General features: G+C 40.6%; 1 protein-coding gene across 2 annotated transcripts; it reads left to right on the forward strand.

Moving 5' to 3' along the window:
- The first annotated feature begins 1,530 nt into the window (after positions 1 to 1,530).
- rps10 (ribosomal protein S10) lies at positions 1,531 to 16,641 on the forward strand. 2 transcript variants are annotated; one of them, XM_063065641.1, is made up of 6 exons: positions 1,531 to 1,632; positions 2,284 to 2,433; positions 3,646 to 3,820; positions 6,511 to 6,576; positions 16,067 to 16,122; positions 16,559 to 16,641. In XM_063065641.1, exons 1-6 carry the CDS (start codon positions 1,630 to 1,632, stop codon positions 16,595 to 16,597), a joined length of 489 nt encoding a protein of 162 aa, XP_062921711.1. In that variant the 5' UTR covers positions 1,531 to 1,629; the 3' UTR covers positions 16,598 to 16,641. The 2 variants fall into 2 exon arrangements, with proteins under 2 accessions (XP_062921711.1, XP_062921712.1); XM_063065642.1 differs by lacking the exon at positions 1,531 to 1,632 and adding an exon at positions 1,768 to 1,911.
- Positions 16,642 to 22,453: the final 5,812 nt, after the last annotated feature.

The raw sequence follows: 22,453 nt of genomic DNA on the forward strand, positions 1-22,453 counted from the left end.
GGCTGAATGTACTCGTGTGCCCACCCAGTACATTATGTAGTGGATGGGAGACATTGTCCAAGATGGCATGCAACTTGGACAGCATCCTCTTTTCAGACACCACCGTGAGAGAGTCCAGTTCCATCCCCACAACATCACTGCCTTTACGAGTGAGTTTGTTGATTCTGTTGGTGTCTGCTACCCTCAGCCTGCTGCCCCAGCATACAACAGCAAACATGATAGCACTGGCCACCACAGACTCATAGAACATTCTCAGCATCGTCCGGCAGATGTTAAAGGACCTCAGTCTCCTCAGGAAATAGAGATGGCTCTGACCCTTCTTGTATGTAAAAGATGGAAAGTTATTTAATGGTTTATTGTATATAATTTTATTTTTGAACATAGTACAGTACAGGCCCTTCGGCCCACAATGTTGTGCCGACCCTCAAACCCTGCCTCCCATATAAGCCCCCACCTTAGATTCCTCCATATACCTGTCTAGTAGTCTCTTAAACTTCACTAGTGTATCTGCCTCCACCACTGACTCAGGCAGTGCATTCCACACACCAACTACTCTCTGAGTAAAATCCTTCCTCTAATATTCCCCTTGAACCTCCCACCCCTTACCTTAAAGCCATGTCCTCTTGTATTGAGCAGTGGTGCCCTGGGGAAGAGGCGCTGGCTATCCACTCTATCTATTCCTCTTATTATCTTGTACACCTCTATCATGTCTCCTCCCATCCTCCTTCTCTCCAAAGAGTAAAGCCCTAGCTCCCTTAATCTCTGATCATAATGCATACTTTCTAAACCAGGCAGCATCCTGGTAAATCTCCTCTGTACCCTTTCCAATGCTTCCACATCCTTCCTATAGTGAGGTGACCAGAACTGGACACAGGACTCCAAGTATATTTTGAAATAAAAAAAACCTCTTCCTAGAGATGCTGCCTGGCCTGCTGCATTCACCAGCAAATTTTATGTGTGTTGCTTGAATCTTTGAAGCTGGTGGGTACCTCAGACTGCCAAGCCAAAGATCTCAGTGAACACTCCAGCCACTTGATCTGCATGGGTCTTTAGTACTTGACCAGGTACCATTACTGATAACTGCTCATTGCCCAAGCACTTTGCAAATTGGAAACGCAGACATTAGCAATATATTTAAATATAAACATAAACCAACCAAGACTGTCAGGGATCCATCCCCTATCCTATCATGGATGCTGACCCTCTTCTCTCCCTCCTCATTCCCCCCCCCCCAAACAGGGGCGCCCTCCACACACGACTGTTCATATTTTTCACTTTTTGAACTACAACTCCCATCGCTTACAGCTCCCCATTCCTCCTCACAGAAACGCTCCTTCCGCAGTACAAACCCCGCCCTTTTCCCCAGGAAAACCAGAACCGGAGCATCTCCTTCATAACCTGCAGCTGAGGTTGGGCAGTCCGCCTTAATTCCACTATATTTTAAAATTAACCTCCTATTGTATTTATGATGCCAGTTGCATGCCTGCTGACAAACTATCTTACCAAATAAAAATGTTTGTTTTAAATCAGGCGCTCTGTGTGGACCACTTACTGACGCCTTTGCAGGAGGAAGAGCGAGCGTGTGCGCATGCTCAGTCTTTCTGTGCTGCGGGTCCATGAGAAGAACTTATGGTAGGGTCTGTTGACTGTTCTCATCCGTGGATATCTCCGGCATCCTGAGCTATTCTACCCAGAGCAGCTCTGTACTGACTCGTATACGTTGTCTGCATCAGTTCACCCAGTTATTTTCAAAATATATGCGTTTACTGATTGATTTTTGACGTTCATCACTGGCAGTGGAGAGCATTGGGCCTCAGGCTGGATCCTTTCTCGGTGAAAGTTACAGCAGGAACATAATTCTCTAGGACGAATTGTACTTGTAAAATATCCCTTCAACGTTAACCCGTTACCGTTAGTATTGAGAGTTAGTGTGTATGTGTTTGTTTGAACTTGGAAAAACCCGCCATGTCTGCCGAAGCTACCTAACATAAATTATCCTTCTGTACTTTTTTCGAGTTAGGGAATGTGAGATGACTTGTAAGGACAGTACGTAATGTGACTCATTTACTGTAGATATTTTACTATCAGTGTGGACTTTAGCTTGTTGAACTGCTTTCAGAATGCTAGACTTTTAAGAAGTATTTTCAACTGTAAAGAGTGAAAGCTCAAAAAAGTTACCAAGTGGATATAAGTTATTCAATTCATTATCGTGAGATGAGTTAGCAAAAGATTAGATTTGTGTAGTATGCACATACTAATGAACCTACCTTTGATTTATTTTAGATGTTGATGCCCAAGAAAAATCGTATTGCTATCTATGAACTCCTGTTCAAAGAGGGTGTAATGGTAGCAAAAAAAGATGTGCACATGCCAAAGCATCCTGAGTTGGCGGACAAAAATGTCCCTAATCTGCACGTAATGAAGGCCATGCAGGTATTGTGTTCTGAACTAAAGCTTGGCCAGGTTCAGCTAAGCTTGCTATTTCTAATTTGGCATTAGTGTATTGATTATCTGCACACTTGTTAAGTCTGTTGTCTGTTACTGGGATTGCAGAATAGTGTGTTCTTCCAGTGCCCTTTGATGTGTCTGGTAAACCTTGATTGCCATGCAATGAATTGCATTTAATGTCTTTTTCCAGCAAGTAGTGAAATAGCAATTATTGGGAGTCTTGAGTGTGGCCAGGCTTGCACCTGAAACTGGGGTTCAGAATGACTCTACATTTCAGCTTGTTTTGACAAACTGAAACAGGTTTATCCATGGAGAAGTTGACTGCTGATGTCATTGTGACCCCCCCCCCCCCGTGGTGGCATTTGTGTTTTTTGTTTGTTATCCCACAGCATTTCTGTGACACTGTCCCTGTCCCTTGCAAACATTGCTGACAGGGATCTGTTACATTTCCACACAAGCATCTGTTACACTGCATTTCATTACTTGGCTTTCCAATCATGAGGTAACAATTGAGATATCCTGAGCTGATGCTTGCAATTCATGTTCTATTAGATTGGTGTATGCTTCAATTTTTTTTAAGATCTATGGAAAATCCTTAAATCCAAATAATGGATGTGGAGCTTATGATGGGTGCCAGTTATTTTAACTTGTATAGTCCCTTTAACTTAACAGAAATATCCTATCTTCATTGTTCATTAAGAAAGGAAAATTCAGTGAAGAAATATTATTTGTAGCAATTTTCAGTTATAAAATAAAATCTGTTCTTAACATTCTAACATTTGTTATTCCTTCAAATGTTTACAGTATCAGATAAATTTGTCCAAATTCAGACGTATATTTGCAGTTACAAAAAGGTAGAGTGCATCATGGTAAGAGTATATTTAAAACACTGCAATGTCAAAGATAAACTCAAAATCCTCCACTCTATAACCAAAGCTGGTTAGCTGTTTTGTGCTTGATCTGAGTCAGTAATTTTGGAAAGTCTGGTAGTAAGATGCTAAGTTGCACTTAACATTTGGAACAGCGGAATTGGTCCCAGGTTTAATTCCAAATCAGTGTATTTCTGCATTTAATGGTGCATGTTTTTTTTTGGAAACTTTTGGAGCTTTATTTTGAAAGGTGAAAACTTACCATCGGCACTTAAAACTGTTATTAAAAATCTGAAAATTCAATTGTTCTTTTTCTTTCTTGATGAAGTCTTTGAAATCGCGTGGTTATGTAAAGGAGCAGTTTGCTTGGCGACACTTCTACTGGTACTTGACAAATGAAGGCATCCAGTACCTACGTGATTACCTTCACCTTCCCCCAGAAATTGTTCCTGCTACATTACGGCGCCAGACCCGTCCTGAGACTGCAAGGCCGAGGCCTAAAGGTAAAGTTTTTGTTTTAATCCTACAGTTGTCAGAGGTACACCACCTTAGAAAGAATTCTAATTGTATAGTTTGAAGTACTAATTGTGTTGCTTTTGCCTGATATAGAGCCTGACCATCTGCCTTGTTCTACACTGAATAAACCTGAAAGGTTGATATACCAAAAGCCAAACAGTTTTAGCCCTTGTACAAACTGACAAATCACCTAACACCCTTTCACTTGCCAAGTGGTATTGTGTCCACACAAGACACCTTAAATTATTTAAGCTTCCTGTTTTCAAATACAACTGTGTGCTCACCCCTTTTCTCTGTTCTGTAGCCTTCAAGTTATGTCTGTTGCACTGCTTCTCATCTTTATCATCCTCAAAATCAATTGTCCTACATTGGTAGCTGCGTTTTTACCTGTTTGAGTTATTCCCGGTTGCATACTATTTTACGAAGCTTTTGCTCAACATTCCCTGATAATCCATACATTATCATCAATATTTGTTACTGTTAGTGTGAGATTGTTTTTGGTTTCTAAATGAGAGTATAATCTTTTTTGGGAAAACTTGTGGTTAAATAAGACCTTTTTAACAAAGACAAAATGGAGATTCTGGGGTAAATTAAAAATATAATTGTATATCCAGAGACTTGGAGGTTTAGTGGTTAAAAGTAATAATGATTTTGTTGATTTCTTTAATCGGCTGCGACAGTTACTACTGAACACATACTGTTATGCCTTGTCTTCAAGCTTAAAAAGTCATAGTGCGTATACAACAAGGTTGCTATTCATCAAGTTCAAAACAGGTTCTCTGCCACTGTTGTACATTACACAGAACAAACAAATTGTGTTGACATCATAGAAATAACGATTTGTATTTAATTCAGATTATGTCAAAGTTACACAGTAAAAGAGAAAATATTTAACAAGTTGGACAGAACCAATTAAACAATTATAAGCAAATTAGGTTTAGTTTAAGATACTGTGCAACAATGGAGATAAACTAAAAATTAGCTACTGTAGTTGATATCCAAAATCTTGTTAGCTATGTTGTGCATGACCTGTAAGTTTCTGAATTAGTAATTTGATGTTCTATAACTGTAAGAAGCTAAGATGTACTTTTAACATCTGGAACAATGAATTGCTCCCAGGTTTAATTCCAAATCAGTCTATTTGTAGGGTAAATGGTCATAATATTACTGTATTGAGGTAGAGAAAACAGTTCTGCAAGTTTGTTCAAGAACTAACTGGTTGGAAGGAAGTAGCTGTTCTTGAATTGGTGGTGTGACTTCAGGCTTCTTTACTTCCTGCTCAGTGGTAGCTGCAAGATGGTCTAGATTTGCCACCTTGAAGTACTGCCTCATGTAGATATTTCCACTGGAGAGGAGAACTTGGTCAGTGATGTATTGGGCATTTCCCTGCATTTGTATTGCCATACCAGTGCAAGCTTCCTGCACACGAGCAGAATTGTAATTTCTTTGCCTTTGCTACCTTCTCTATCTAATTTCAGGAGATCTGCATCTGCTATTTGATTTTTTTGGCATCTGTTTTCTTTTTGGATGCATTAATGGCTGATAATCAATGTAAGCTCACTAACCCCCACAGCAATCCCACTATCCCTCCTCTTACCCTGCTTTCCATAAGGACTGCGTTCTTTCAACTGGTTACCTAACCATATTTTCATACAGTGTTGAAGTGGGCTATTGTACCCAACTGCTAACCACGATACCCATTTTCCTGTGTTTGGCCATATCACCTTTCCTCTCCATGTACCTGTCCAGGTGCCTTTTCAGTGTCAATGATTTGGATGGCTGATCTTGCTGTTCCAGGTAATCCTGAAGGCAAGTGATGAAGCTCTGCACATTAAAAGGAACTAAATGAATGTGTGATCTGGCCAAGGTTTAGAGCCAATTCTCCTCAATATTGACTAAATCTTAGTATCTTTGTGTGCTTCCCTCTTGACAGATGTTTTTCCTTCAAGCAGCTGCTCTTGGGTTACTTCCAATGGGTCCTGCCTTATATTATTGAAGTCAGCCTTTCCCAATTTAAAACCTCAACTTTGGGTCTAAACATCCTTTTTTCATGAACATCTTAAAGCTGACAATTGTAGTCACTGTTTGCAGGGGCAATTCTAATTTGCACATCCTAGTTCTGTAAAATAGAGTGCAGTTCTCTCCTTATCAGACTCTGCTTTAAAATTCTTCCTTGACCCATCTGAAAGATTCAATCCAATTTAGTCCCTTTACACTAAGGCAGTTTCAGTAAATATTAGGAAAGATAAAATTGCCCACTGCTTACAACCTTAATGCCATTTGTCTTCATATTTGTTCCAATACAGGCCTATAGTGTAATGTCATCAAAGTGATCCTGTGTTCCTCATTTCTAAGTTCTACCAATACATGTTCATTCAGTAATTTCTCCAGGGCGCAGTCCCTGGGTACTGCAGCTCAGCCCTATCCCAACTCCCAGTCATGTCTGGAAAAATTACCGCTAACTGGGAAATGTTTTTTTAAAAATTTTAATAATGCGACCAGTGTTAAAGGGAAAATAAACAACAAACACTAGGCCAAACAGAGCCGTTAACTAAAACACTCAAAGGAAAACGAAGCCTACACTGTGGCTGAAAAGAACATCTAAACATCGAGCAACAAATTTATGATGGTAACATTACATGATACCTTTAATGGTAATTTATTTATTTTTTTGCAGGTCCAACTGAGGATCGCCCTCGCCTTCGTGAATCTGACAGAGACAATTACAGACGGGCTGCTCCACGTATGTATTGCAGCTTATTCATCATTAGTAAACCCAAGCAAATGGTTCATGTATAATGCGAACAATAATTGGAGCATATAAACTGAAATAGCAAATAAGTGTTTCTTTATTGTAAAATCTGAATTTTGCACAGACTTCTTAATATAAGTCTGTATAACTTGCAATTCTGATAAGAACAACACTCTTCCAATCAAGCAATTTGACACGTTCTGAGGGAGAACAGCTGGAAGTGGAAGACAGAAATTTAGTAGGAGTAAAAGCTGACAAAAGTTAGAAAATAGCATAAAACATTTTTGTTTTTTTTTGCACAAATTCTATTGCAAGTGGAGATAATGAGATGGATGAGCTAAAGGGAATGGCTGGGAAATGTTACTTTCTAAACGTGTACAGAGTAATGGTAGATTAACATTTTTCCTTTTTATAAAAACATGATGTAGCAATCCTGAGCAACACAAAATGTTAAAGGAACTCGGCAGGTCAAGCAGCATCTGTGGAAATGAAGAAACAGTTGACATTTTGGGCTGAGACCCTTCAGGGCTGGAAAGGAAGGAGGAAGATCAGAATGAAAAGGAAGGGATGGAGGACAATCTAGAAAGTGATAGGTGAATCCAGGTGGTTTTGAAAGGTAAAGGGCTGGCAAAATTGGGATCTTATAGAGGAGAGTGGGCTATCAGAAAGGGAAGAAGGGTGGCACTGGAGGCAGGTGAGGAGAAGAGGTAAGAGGTCAATGGGGGAGAAGAGGGGACAAATTACCATAAGGAGAAATTGATGTTCATGCCATCAGGTTGGAGGCTGCTTAGACAGAATGGGGTGTGACTCTTACAACCTGAGAGAGGCAAAAGAGGAGGCCATGGACCGACATGTGGAAATAGGAATTAAAATGGTTTGGCACTGAAATTCCGCTTTTAGCAAATGAAGTGGAGGTGTTCGACAAAGCGGCGCCTATTTATGTTGAGTCTCACCACTGTACAGGGGGCCGCACTGTGAACAACACATACAATAGAAGTCCAAACAGATTCCCAGGTGATGTGTTGCCTCACCTGGAAGAACTGTTTGGGGCTATGAATGGAGGTAAGGGAGGAGGTGAATGATCAGGTTTGGCATTTGCAGGGATACACTATTTGCATTTTTTTTAGACTAGGCAAAGCAGGGCATTAAAAAGCCTTGGTTAATGTTGGTTGAAAAATAATTAGGTCTGGGTATTTTCAATTACTCTAATAACTGACCATAAAGGCTAATACGGTATAGAGTACCAAGATTGCACTGAAGTCTTTTTTAACCAGCTTTTAGCAAGTTTGAGAAAGTTGGCAGAACACAGGGCTACCATCCTGTATATAGTTCTAGGGGATGAAAGTAAAAGAATGAAGATAGTGTATTTATTTGTTGGAACTTTTACTTCAATTGTGAAGGGATAAGGGTTATTGCGAAATTTGGTCTTGTCTACTTCAACTTTAGCAAGACTTTTAATATTGTACATTGCAATCTGGTCAGAGTAACAGACAACGAAATTTGAGGTTGAGTAGCAAATGCAATCTAAAATTGCTTTAGGAGCAGTATGCAATAATTGATTATTTTGGTAAGTAGATTATCTCAAGTTCTCCATGTGGCTTTGTATTGCATTAAAGATTTAATGAGTGTGAGAGCCAGAGTAAAGAAGTTTGCAGATGATACAACATTGTATAGTTGAGTAAGCAGGAAGATGCTCTGGTCATCTACAGTTGTAAGAAAAAGTTTGTGAACCTGTTGTTTTTTGCATTAGTTACTGTGGTCTCGTCTTCCTTTTCGTTTTAAGTCACAATAATAGACAAGCACAATCTACCTAAACTAATAACACCCAAGCAATTGTACCTTTTAATGTATTTAGTGAACACATTGTTTAAATATTCACAGTCCAGGCTGGAAAAAGTATGTGAACCCTTGTATTTAATAACTGGTAGAACCTCCTTTAGCAGCAATAACCTTGACCAAATGTTTCCTGTAGCTGCTGATCAGACTTGCACAACAGCAAGGAGGAATTATAGATTGTTCCTCCATTCAAAACTGTTTCAGTTCATCAGTATTTCTGGAAAACTTGGTATGAACAGCCCTCTTCAGGTCATGCTACAGTGTCTCAATTGGGTTAATGTCTGGACTCTGGCTTGTCCATTCCAAAACAATTTTTATTTTCTTTTTAAACCAGTCTGTTGATGATTTATTGGAAAAGTTGCATTGTCCAACTTCTATTAAGCTTTGGGTGATAGTCTGCTACCCTGACATTTTCCTGTAAAATGTCTTGATACAATTTTGAATTCATTGTTTCCTCAACGCTTGCAAGCCATCCAGGCCCTGAGGCAGCAAAGCAGCCCCAAACCTTGATGCTGCTTCCACCATGCTTCACAGTTGGGATGAGGTTGTGGTGCTGGTGTGCAGTGCCCTTCTTCCTCCAAATATAGCGGTGTGCACTTCTGCTAAAAAGTTCAAATTTGTCTCGTCTGTCCATTTAACATTGCCCCGGAAGTGTTCTGGAACATCCAGCTGTTCTTTTTCAAACTTGAAATGTGCAGCAATGTGCTTTTTGGAAAGTGGTGATTTCTTCTGTGGTGTCTTTCCATGAACGCTATTCTTGTTCAGTATTTTAATTACAGTGGACACATGAGCAGAGACTAGCAAGTTCTAGAGATTCCTGCGGGTTTTTTGCTGTTACCCTCGTGGGTGTTTTTCATCCTCCTTTAGCATTACACGTTGTGCTCATGGTGGGCATTTAGCAGGATGCCCATTCCTTGGGAGAGAAGCAACTGTACTGAGTTTCCTCCATTTGTAAACAGTTTCTCTTACTGTGGACTGATGAGCACTTGGGTCATTTGTAGCCTTTTCCAGCTTCATACATTTCTACAATTCTTATAAAAGTCCTCTGAATGTTGTTTTGATTGAGGCATGGTGCACATAAACAGATCTTTCTCGAAGAGCAGGATCTGTCAGTAACCTGTTAGTGCCTTTTATTCCATAGTGCAGGGCACCTCTACAATCCACACCTCCAATCTCATCTCATTGATTGGAACACCTGACTCCAAATCACTTTTGTAGAAGGCATTCCGCCAGAGATTCACATACCTACTGTGATTTTTTTAAAATGGTGAAATCAGTATTGATGACAAGTATTGTTTCAATTCAGAGAATTCTGAGCAAAGCATTTGCAGAAGTTAGCAAGGCTGTGGAATATATAATAGTCTTGTGGCGGAATAGAGTAACCTTGAAGGTTGTCCACATAACACATTTAAAGTCTTCCTTTCAGTAACCAACACAATACAAGAATTGAGAAGTTATGATGAAACTATAAATATCCAACTTTGATGTCTGCATGTAGATTGGGGGAGGCGGCACTACAGAAAAAACGTCATTGCATAGGAAAAGATACAAAATCAATTTACAAAGACTAAATTTTGTCTGTGAGAAAAGACAAATGTTAGAGGTTTTTTGTTGGAAGAGAGTCTGAGGGGAGAATTGATTAAGGCATAAAAATATCTGAAGTATCTCTGAGTTGGGCCCGTGAAGCCTACAGAACCATTCAGTTTACTTTAGCACATGTCAAAAGCCAATGGGCATAGATTTAAAGAACTTTTGAAAATTTAGAGGGTAGGTGAGGAAACTTCAGGTAAATATTTATAGAGTACTTTTGGAATTTTGAGCAAATAGTGATAAGAAGCTTGACGGTATCTGGGATTTGACTCCTATGTCTTACAGATTACAAGAGGATAGATCAAGGGGATGCAGCAGATGTTGTATATTTGGCCTTTCTGAAAGCCTTTGACAAGGTGCCACACGTGAGGCTCCTTACCAAATTAAGAGCCCATGGTATTACAGGAAAGTTACTAACATGGTTGGAGCATTGGCTGGCCGATAGGAGACAGTGAGTGGGAATAAATGGACCCTTGTCTGGTTGGCTGCTAGTGACTAGTGGTGTTCCACAGGGGTTGGTGTTGTGATGGCTTCTTTTTATGTTGTGTATCAATGACTTAGATGATGGAAGAGATGGTTATGTTTCCAAATTTGTCGGTGATACGAAGATTAGTGGAGGGGCAGGTAGTGTTGAGAAAGCAAAGCTGTGGAAGGATTTGAACGCAAACAATTTGGATAGATTAGGAGAATGGGCAAGAGAGTGGCCAATGGAATACAGGGTTGGAAAATGCATGGTCATGCACTTTGGTAGAAGAAATAAATGTGCAGACTATTTTCTAAACGGGGAGAAAATCCAAAAATCGGAGATGCAAAGGGACTTGGGAGTCCTTGTGCAGAACACCTTAAGGGTTAACTTACAGGTTGAGTCAGTGGCGAGGAAGAAGAACATTCATTTCAAGAGGTCTAGAATACAAGAGCAAGGATGTGATGCTGAGGCTTTATATGGCACTGGTGAGGCCTCAACTTGAGTATTGTGAACGGTTTCGTGCTCCTTATTTATGAAAAGATGTGCTCGCTTTGGAGAATATTCAGAGTAGGTTCACAAGGATGATTTTCGGAATGAAAGAGTTATATGAGGGATGTTTGCCTCTGGGCCTGTGCTCGCTGGAATTTAGGATGAGGGGGGATCTCATTGAAACCTTTCAAATATTGAAAGGCCTAGATAGAGTAGATGTGGAAAGGGTGTTTTCCATGGAGGAGTCTAGGACGAGAGCACAACCTCAGGATGGATTTAAAACAGTTGTGGAGAAATTTCTTTAGCCAGACGGTGGTGGATTTGTTACTACAGGCAACAGTGGAAGCCAGGTCATTGTGTGTATTTAAGGCAGAGATTGTTGGGTTCTTGAATGAACATGGCATCGGAGGGTATCGGGAGGCAAAGGAGGGGGGGTGGGGGGAAGATCAGCTATGATTGAATGATGGAGCAGACTCAATAGACCAAATGGCCTCATTCTGCTCCTCTGTCTTATGAATACAAATCTGCACCTTGGATGTTAGCTCTTCTGAAGCAACTTGACCGTTTTATTATGGATAGAGCATTGGTTGATGGGCAGGAGGCAAAGAGTGAGAATAAAGGGAGCATCTTTTTGATTGGCTGCCGGTGACGAGTGGTGCTCCACAGGATCGGTGTTCGCACTTTTCTTGTTTTATGTCAATGATTTGGATAGCAGAATTGACGCCTTTTTGGCCAAGTTTGTGGGTGATACAAAGATAAGTTGAGTAGGTTGTGCTAAGGAAGTAGGGAGTTTGCAAAAGGATTTCAACCGATTAGGAAAATGAGCAAAGTGGCAGATTGAATACAGTTTTGGGATGTCCATGGTCTTGCATTTTTGTAGAAGGAATAAAAGCATAGATTATCTTCTAAACGGGGAGAAAATTCAAAAATCCAAAGTGCAAAGGGACTTAGGAGACCTTGTGCAGGATTTCCTGAAGGTTAACTTGCGGGTTGAGTCGATAGCGAGGAAAGCGAATGCATTGTTGGCATTAATTTTGAGAGGACTAGAGTATAAAAACAAAGATGAAATGCTGAGGCTTTATAAGGCAACGGCGAGGCCTCACTTGGAGTATTGTGAGCAGTTTTGGGTCCCTTATTTAAGAAAGGATGTGCTGACATTGGATGGTGTCCAAAGGAGGTTCACGAGAATGATTCCGGGAATGAAAGGCTTATCATATGTGTGGCGATTGATGCCTCTGGGCCTTGCTGGAATTTAGAAGAATGAGGAGGGATCTCATTGAAAGCTATCGAATGCTGAAAGGCCTAGATACAGTGAATGCGGAGAGGGTGTTTCCAATGGTGGGGACTCTAGGACTGTAGGGCACAACCTTAGAATAGAGGGATGACCATTTAGACAGGAGGAATTTCTTTAGCCAGAGGGTGGTGAATCTGGAATTCATTGCTGTAGGTGGCCTGGAGGCTAGGTCATTGGGAGTATTTAAGGCAGTGGTTAGTAGGTACACACAAAATAATCTGCAGGTGCTGTGATCAAAGCAACACTTTCAGTACGCTGGATGAACTCAGCAGGTTGGGCAACATCAGTTAGAAACGATGAGTCGACGTTTTGGGCCGGAACCCTTCGTCAGGACTGAAGAATGAAAGGGGGAAGGATTTGAAGAATGCTTGTAGCTTCAGTTGAAAGACAAAGGGATGGACGAGGGGAAGTGTTGACGTCATCGGTTCTTGATTAGGGCGTTAAAGGTTATGGGGAAAAAAAGGCAGGATTAAGGTGGAAAGGAACGTGAATGAGCCATAAAGAAATGGTAGAGCAAGTTCTGATCGAGATCGAATGGCCTAGTTCTGCTTGTATGTCTTGTGTTCTTATGGACTTAGAATAATATATTATTTTGTGTCGAGTTAAAGACTAACAGAATTTGGGTTTCCAACATTTCCAATTTTTGAAGCTTCCTTTTCTAGTTGGTGTCTATTTTTGAGCCTTTGCAGTGGGTGCCTATGGAAGTGAGACAAAGGGTGTAGTGTGTGTGTACTGCGTAGGTGAAGAATGAATGGATGTTGGAGGTGTGATTTCTGAAGTGTCAGGAGTTCCTGATAATTGTAAGGAGGTAGCCAACATATTTTGCCATGCACTTTGTATGTTAGTTCAAAAGACAAGGTCTTGCCACTGTCCTTTATTCTTACTCAGGATCTGAGCTAGTTGGAAACTTTTAAAAATGTGTGGAAATTTTACAACATATAAGTCTGGTAATAAATCTGCTTCAGATGTTTGAACAGTAAAATTGCTATGCTGTTTGTATTTATAGAAACAGTTTGTAGATGTTGGGTGATTCTTTCCTGATCTGGTCACTTGAGTGCATCAGATTCCAATTGGTGTCAGATGAGTGAAAATTTGATTTGTTAACATTGAGTGCTAACTTTAAAATGGAAATTTTTGTCATCTCAACGGATATAATTTTCCTCAATTCTGAAGAAAATTCCTTTGATCAATTTGTATCATTTTACTATGTGAGGCAAAATTCCATAATACCTGTTCCACAAATGTGGTTGTTGTTAGGTAGCTTAAAATTGCAGTTTGCTTTGTTATAAATGTTTTAAGCTAAGTCAAGATACTGCTGCATGGATTATTTTCAGAACATTGGGTGATAAGTCATTGAAAATCCTTTCATATTGCACAATCTAAAGGGTTTCCCTGAGGTTTCTGGTTCTTATTGCAGTCACCATAGGGTGGGCCTAATGTACATTTTCATTAAATTTTGGGCTTGTGCCCAGCATCCATATAAGCTTTGCATTGTAGCTTCCTGCTTGAAGTTTGTGGCTGTAGTTCAGCTTTAATGCAGCTACATTATGGAAGTTTCTCCTTTGTTGTAAGTTTTTTGAAATTTCAAGATAATTACTGCAGAATTTAAACAGATGCAATTCAGAAAAGTGTGAAGTGATTCACTTTGGAAGGTCAAACTTGAAAGCAGAATACAGGGCTAATGGCAGAACATGTTGTGTTGGCTTTCATTAGTTGCGGGATTGAATTCAGAGCCTGTTCTGGTTGCCTCATTATGGAAAGGATGTGGAAGCTTTAGAGAGGGGGCAGAGGCGATTTGAGATGCTCCCCAAATTAGCGTGCATGTCTTGTGAGGGTACGTTGAGTGAACTAGGGCTTTTCTCCTTAGTGGAGGAGGATGAGAGGTGACTTGATAGAGGTAAATAAGATGCAAGACATAGTGGACAGCCAGAGACTTTTCCCAAGGCTAATATTAGAGGGCTTAAGTTTAAGGTGTTTGGAGGAAAGTATGTGGAGATGTCAGGGGTATATTTTTAAGAGTGGCAAGTGTGTGGAACGTGCTGCCAGTGGTGGTGGTAGTAGAGGCAGAAACAATGGACATAAGGATTAAAGAATAATGAAGCGCTATGTGGGAGGGAAAGGTTAAAGAGACAGTACAACATAGGCTGAAGGGCCTGTGCTTAACAGTCCTGTGTTCAAAAAGGAAAACTAGCAAAGACTTTCACATCCAGCAGCTGAGGGAGGATGGAATCCTCCAGCAGATAGTTGCTTCAGATTATAGCATTGTGTTTTCTTGCGGACCTTGCATCCAATAGTTATCTCTGCTAGTGTTACTGATTCTCAGCTGATTACTTGATTTAGTGGGACTGGTGTTTATTGCTTGGTGTTTCCTGCAGATTTGGGTCATTAACGATTTAACCAGTGTTTTCTGCTTGGGTTGATGGTGATGTTGCAGTCAGGTTTAAAGTTGCCTTTCTGGCAGATGAACAAATATGAGGAGCAGCACTGAACAACTTTTTTGTGCTGCTGTACGCTATTGTTCCTTCATAAGGTATGGTATGGGTGACATTACTGTCATCTTTTTTTTACATGAAAGGTTTAGTTCAAGGCAGAGTGCAATTAACTACCATAGCATTTATATAAGTCTAGTGTCACATCGACCAAATGGTAAAGTTAGCAGATTTCTTTCGCATGTTAATCATAAGAATTCTTAATGATAGTTTAAGGTATCATCATCTTATCCAATACTAACTGGATTTAATTCTCACTGGGTTTTCAACTGGTCTTCTGATTAATTTCAGTTTTTGTATTCTTGTAAACTTTTACTATTTCACAGGAGCTAGTGTATCTCCCCTTAAACTTGTTTGTTTGTTGAGGTACAGTATGGAATACACCCTTCCCTGCCCTTTGAGCTGTGCTGCCCAGCGATCCCCAATTTCACCCTAGCCTAACCACGGCACAATTTACAATAACTAATCAACCTACTAACTGTTACCTCTGGACTGTGGGAGGAAGCCGGAGAGAAAACACGCGGTCACGGGGAGAATGAAAAGCTCTTTACGGGCAGTGGGGGGAGTTGAACCTGGGTCGCTGGTACTGTAAAGTGTTGTGCCAACCACGATGCTATCATGCTGAATCCAGTATTTTGTATTCATCTTATTAAGTATAATTACTTTGAGCTTTTTAAAAGAAATTGTGTTTGGTTTTTTGAAGTACTACTTGAGAGTCACAATTGAGTACTGGTCTCCTTACTTGGGGAAGGATATACTGGCTTTGGGGGCAGTGCAGAGGAGGTTCACCAGGTTGCTTCCAGAGCTGAGATGGTTAGGCTACGAGGAGAGATTGAGTTGCCTGGGACTACTCGCTGGAATTCAGAAACATAAAATTATGGGAGGGGTAGATAGAGGCAGGAAAGTTGTTTCGGCTGGTAGGTGACACTGGCATTAGAGGTAATAGTCTCACGATTTAGGACAGATGAGGAGGAATTGCTTTTCCCAGAGAATGGTGAATCTGTGGAATTCTCTGCCCAATGAAGCAATGGAGGCTACCTCAGTTTTAAGACAGGGTTTGATAGATTTTTTGCATAGGAGGGGAATTAAAGATTATAGGGGTAAGGCTGGTAGGTGGAGGTAAGTCCATGGCCCGATCAGCCACGATCTGATTGAATGGCAGGGCAGGCTTGATGGGCCAGATGGACTACTACTATTTCTTATGTATTATAGATTTGGGGATTGGCTTTAAAATATGATTTAATGAAATCTGCATGTTTTAATTCATTTGACTAAGCAAAAGTTTTTTTTAAAAAAACATCCATTTGGTTTTTCTAGTTGGATCAGACAAGAAGGCTGAAGCTGGTGCTGGTGCAGCCACAGAATTCCAATTTGTAAGTTTTTAGTTTTTTTTTTAGGGACAAGTGATTTTAAAATGTACTGGTCTAGTTCCTTGAAAGTAACATCATATCTTGCCATCTACATGAAATTTGAACTATCTGCATTGTTACAGCTGTTTAAAATTAATTTTCGGTATATATATATATCTGTGCCTTTTAATTATACTGAAGTATTTCATAATTATATTTATTTCTTTAGTAGATTAATACAATCATCTAATAAAGTAAAATCAGATTTGTGAAACAACAGCCTTTTGCATGATTTGAATAGATTGCATTCTCCAAACATTGAATGGGAGAAGTTAGTAAATTGCCATTTATTTTTTTTTTTCTTCCAAATGTTCTTGTATCAATTAGCGGTTAGTATTTTCCTTGGCAATATCTGGGGATTGATTACAAATTGCCAACTGTTTTATTGTTTGTTTTACAGAGAGGTGGATTTGGCCGTGGACGTGGACAGCCTCAGTAAATGTGCACAACCTGTTCTGTAAAATAAAAGTCAGTTGAAATGTATTAGAGATCCACGTTTATTCTTTATACTTGGACTAGTTTGTTTTGGATTAGCTGTTTATGGTTTTGCATAAGATTTTTATCTTTTGCCATTTTGATTGTGGGGAGCCAGTGCAGTTCGTGCAAGTGAACGTGCTTGGCTTTTATTCTGGACAGAGTAAATGGATTTTAATGAACAAATACATTTACGTCATTTTTGTGGACTCTCAATAAGTGATTGCAAATCAATCAGTAAGGCATAACTTAGAATATGGTCTTGATGCTAAAACAAAAGAAGCAAGCGTTCAGCTTGGATATACTGTATATGAGCATTCCCAAATGAACACTATATATGAATGATCTGAACTTTGACATATAATAAAATTGGGGCTGTAGAAAGTGTTCAGTAAATCAGGCAGATCTGGAAAGAGAAATAGTTAGTGTCAGTGACCCTTCAATTAAACTTGGAATGAGAGAAAACAAATTATTAAGGTGGAGGAGGGGTGGATGTAACAAAAAGAACTTAACTGGATGAGGCCTGAGTAGCTTTGGAGCTGAGTTGTAACCTGAAGAGTTAAGGGGAAAGAACAGGATTTTTTGAATGAAGGCAGTAGACACCGTCTGCAGAATGGATTTTGAGAGTAATCACAAAATGCAATATCTGCAGACTGGAAGGTTACTGAATGTTCTATGCTAATGGAACAATGATTGACCTGTCAGGCAGGTTCTGTAGCCTTGAGTTTTGCGATACCGTAATCTCGTTGTTTTGAACAATGATAATGTTCTGTTACACACACACTTGTGTTCATTGTAACTGTCCTTTTTCATTAGCTTTTATGAACAAAAGACCAAATTCTTAAACCCCTAACTGCCCTCATTTAGAGTATATCTCTTGGGTAACCCTGTCCTCTTTATGAGACTGCCTTTGTCTTGTCTATCCTCTCTGCAACTTGATGCTAATTTTTTCCTTCCATTCTGATGAGGGTTCATTGATTAAGAAACATGAACTCTCGTGTTTTGACAGATGCTGCATGACTTGCTGTTTCCAGCATTTCCTATTTCAGACAAACAGCATCTGCAATGCCAGACGTTTTGTACTATTAAAATGCTGCCTCAGATTGGCAGAAACTGAACTGAAATAGTCAGAGGCTCTTGGGTGTTTCAAGCTTATTTGACGTCACTTATGTCAATATTTACCCGAGTACTGCGCCTGAACTGAAGATTCAGAATCAGATTTTTATTTCTGACTTGGATGGCTTAATTTGTTTTCAGCAGCAGTACAGTGCAAAGACAAAGTACAAAATACAAAATAACTAGTGAAAACAAATGACTTCTGAATTGTATGGAGCTCATTGGGTTCCTGTACTTTGTAATGGTACTAATGAGAATACAGGATGTCCTGGATGATGAAGGCCCTTCGTAACAGATGCTTCCCTCTTGAGGCCCCACTCCTGAAGGTGTTCTCTGCTGGTGAGGGTTGTATGTGTAATGGAGCTGGCTGAGTCTGTAATCCTCTGCAGCCTTGTGTGATCTTGTGAATTGATAATACCAGGCTGTGATGCAGCTAGTCAGAATGTTCTCCACCCTACATCTACGTAGCAAATCTAACAAAAGTACCACCCCTAGCCTGCTTTCTACACGTTTGCATCAATGTGCTGGGCCCAGGATAGATTATCTGAGATGTGAAACACCCAGGAATTCATAGCTGCGCACCCTTTTTCCACTGCTGATTCATTGAAGAATGATGTGCTTGTTCTTCCAACTTTTCCTTGCTGAAGTTCTTTGGCCTTGCTGACATTGACTGCACAACTGTTGTGACACTACACAACCAGCTGATTTATCTCAGTCCTATATAACTGCCTTGTTGCTGTCTTACATTTTACCAATAATAGTTTGTGTTCCAAATAACAGTTTAGTGTTAGGTGGCTTCTGGCCTTACTGGGGCTGTTGTCATTGTCTTTATTTTTGGGAGTTCTTAATTTATCTGCTTGTGATTTATCTTTGCAATCACTGCAAATGTCCTCCCCACCAGATATCTGCAGTCTTCTTCTTTACATTCTCACTCTGAAATTTTCCACCGTCCTCCAACATAAGCTACATAATTCTTGTGCTGCAACTACCACTCTACAGGGATAAATCTGAAGAAATTCTGTATGTTCTTGAACTATTAGAACAACAGACCAATTTAACATCCTTGTTATGTTTAGTTTCCAATGTTTAATTTTTATTTCATGAGCATAATTAACATACATTGGCAGACTTTAAATATGTATATCTAGAAGCCCTGCATGTAAATAAATATAAGTTGAGGAAACAAACTATTAACATTGGAACACACAAAATGCTGGAGGTACTCAGCAGGCCAGGCAACATCTATGGAAAAAAACTGAGAAATCATGGTTAGTTATCAATGTTGGGCCAGCTGCATGGACAAGTAAATGGGAGATGTTGAAAATGACAACATGAAGTATTTGGTAAAGAGTTCAGTCTGACTGAGTACAAATAATCTAAATTACTATAAGGTGAATTGTCTTCCACAAGTCGTTGATCATTTGTGTAATGCAAAAAGAATATCTGGTTGGCCACAATTTTTAAGAATCTCTACTTGTGAGGCAAAGGGAAACCAACAGCAGACTTAACACCAGCTTTGATTGACTTGGATGTTTATAGCCAACATTCTTTGTTCAAGTAGGAACACTACTTTGCAAAAATTCCTAAGTTTGCTCTCTGCCAATCAAAACTCGTCGAGGATAACTGATTTTGATTTGCATGGTTATTGATAGTTGGCCCTTTTGAGGAAACAAATGTCTGGCGAAGTGTTTGGAATCGGTAATGGCATAACAAGGATCCAAAGGAAAGGTGCAGATGCAGGTTATCCCATATCCAAAATCTGATAATCTCAGAAATCTTAAATTTTTAGAGTGCAACATAATGTCACCAATGGAAAATTTTGCAAGGTGCTGGGAAGTTCCGTCAGACAGTGTGTAGGTCTAAACATCATAAGAGTTTTGTGGAGTGACTTCACATGCATAATGAGCAGAAGTTAATTAAAAATAGAAAAACACTGCATGAAGTAAAAGCAACACACATCAAAGTTGCTGACGAAGGGTCTCGGCCTGAAACGTCGACTGCGTCTCTTCCTATAGATGCTGCCTGGCCTGCTGCGTTCACCAGCAACTTTGATGTGTGTTGCTTGAATTTCCAGCATCTGCAGAATTCCTGTTGTTTGCGTGAAGTAAAAATTGGATATCTTCATTATGTTGGAAAAAAATGGATCTGTCTATGAATTCTGCTTAATAGTATGCTGATGATCTATCATGAACTGAAAGTTGAAGGTAATTGTGAATATTCAGCAAGTTGATTGCAGAAATGTTAAGGCATTAAATTTTTAACGATAAGCATAACAGCTTGCAAGTCCAACTTGCACAGCAATGACAGTGGCGCCTCCTTTCAAGATAAACTGAATGCCATCTATGCATGATTTGATGCATGTGACATCGAAGAAAGCCTCTTCCCCGAGGAACAGGCACCCTCTGGCCGCAGCTGAGATGAGGGGGGTCTGAGCCATGGTAAACCCAAGCCAAGCTATGGGCTGGAGAACACCTGGTGCTGAGGAACTGCGGATCAACTAACAAAGTTCTTAGCAGAGGACTTTAACATCTCTTTAAAGCAATCTGTCCTTGCAGGCTTCAAGGCAGCCACAATCATTCTGGTGCTGAAGAGAGCAAAGGTAACTGGCCTAAACAACTACTGCCCATGTGGCACTACCTTCAATTATGAAGTGTTTTGAGTGGCTGGTAATGGGTCATATAAAATGCCACCTTCCAGCTACACTGGACCCTTTCCAGGTTGCCTTCTGGTGCACTGATACCATAAATTTGGTTCTCCACAGTGTCCTGTCCTACCAAGAAAATAATGCCTCACATGCAAGGATGCTGTTTAACATTTTAATGCTATCATTGCTCAGAAGTTAGTGAGTAAATTGTCCTCAATAGAAATCAACACTCCTCTCTAACTGGATCTTGAACTCCTTAACAGAAAGATCCCAGTCAATCTTGAGATGGCAGCAAGATCTCAAGCTCCATCACACTGAGCACTAGTGCACCCCAGGGCTGTATGCTCAGGCTGCTTCTGTTCACACTGAAAACATGTGACTGCATTGCTAGAATCAGTTGAATCTTATCATCAAGTTTGCTGATGATTCAACAGTGCTTGGCCTCTTCAGCAATAGTACTGTATATGGATTTCAGCAAGGCATTTGATAAGGTAGCCCATACAAGGCTTATTGAGAAAGTAAGGAGGCATGGGATCCAAGGGGACATTGCTTTGTGGATCCAGAACTGGCTTGTCCACAGAAGGCAAAGAGTGATTGTAGATGGGTCATTCTGCATGGAGGTCTGTGACCAGTGGTGTGCCTCAGGGATCTGCTCTGGGACCCTTACTCTTCGTGATTTTTATAAGTGACCTGGATGAGGAAGTGGAGGGATGGGTTAGTAAGTTTGCTGATGTCACAAAGGCCGGGGGTGTTATGGATAGGGCGGAGGGCTGTCAGAGGTTACAGCAGAACATTGATAGGATGCAAAACTAGTCTGAGAAGTAGCAGATGGAGTTCAACCCAGGTAAGTGTGAGGTGGTTCATTTTGGTAGGTCAAATATGATGGCAGAATATAGCATTAATAGTAAGACTCTTAGCTGTGTGGAGGATCAGAGGGATCTTGGGGTCCGAGTCCATAGGACGCTCAAAGCAGCTCCGCAGGTTGACTCTGGTTAAGCGATACGGTGCATTGGCCTTCATCAATCGTGGAATTGAATTTAGGAGCTGAGAGGTGATGTTGCAGCTATATAATAGGACCCTGGTCAGACCCCACTTGGAGTACTGTGCTTAGTTCTGGTTGCCTTACTACACGAAGGAGGTGGAAACCATAGAAAGGGTGCAGAGATTTACAAGGATGTTGCCTGGATTGGGGAGCATGCTTTATGAAAACAGGTCGAGTGAACTCGGCCTTTTCTCCTTGGAGCGATGGAGGTGTATAAGATGATGAGATGCATTGATCATGTGGATAGTCAGAGGCTTTTTCCCAGGGCTGAAATGGTTGCCACAAGAGGACACAGGTTTGAGGTGCTGGGGAGTAGGTACAGAGGAGATGTTGGGTAAGTTTTTTACGCAGAGAGTGGTGAGTGCGTGGAATGGGCTGCCTGCAACGGTGGTGGAGGTGCATACGATAGGGTCTTTTAAGAGACTTCTGGATAGGTACTTGGAACTTAGAAAAATAGAGGGCTATGGGTAAGCCTAGTAATTTCTAAGGTCGGGACATGTTCGGCACAACTGTGGGCCGAGGGGCCTGTATTGTGCTGTAGGTTTTCTATGTTTCTAATAATAAGTTGGCATACAGAGAGGATGTTGAAGGGCTTGTCAAATGTGTGAGCAGCAAGCTGAGTCTCAATTTGGACAAAAGTGATGAATGTGGAAGGCAGGCTGATCACTCTGCATTGCACATCAATGGCTCTGCATAGACAGTTAACAGCACAAAGTTCCTTGCTGTGCACATATGGATGATCTAACCTTGACCCACATTTCCTCATTAGACAAGAAGGAACAACAGCGTCTACTATTTCTGAAGAGATTGAGGCATGCAAGGCTCCCTGCCCCATTTTCTACAGGAGCACCATTGACTGTATCCCATCTGGCTACATAACTGTGTGGCAAAGAGGCTGCAAGACCCTAAAGGGAATAGTTAAACCTGTTGAGAGGAACACTGGGGGTCTCCCTGCCCCTCCCCACCCCATCCCCATCTGTGACATTTACTGGGAGCTGTGATGGGATCCTAAATTACCC

This window comes from Mobula hypostoma, chromosome 13 (assembly GCF_963921235.1).
Source record: "Mobula hypostoma chromosome 13, sMobHyp1.1, whole genome shotgun sequence".
NCBI lineage: Eukaryota > Metazoa > Chordata > Chondrichthyes > Myliobatiformes > Myliobatidae > Mobula > Mobula hypostoma.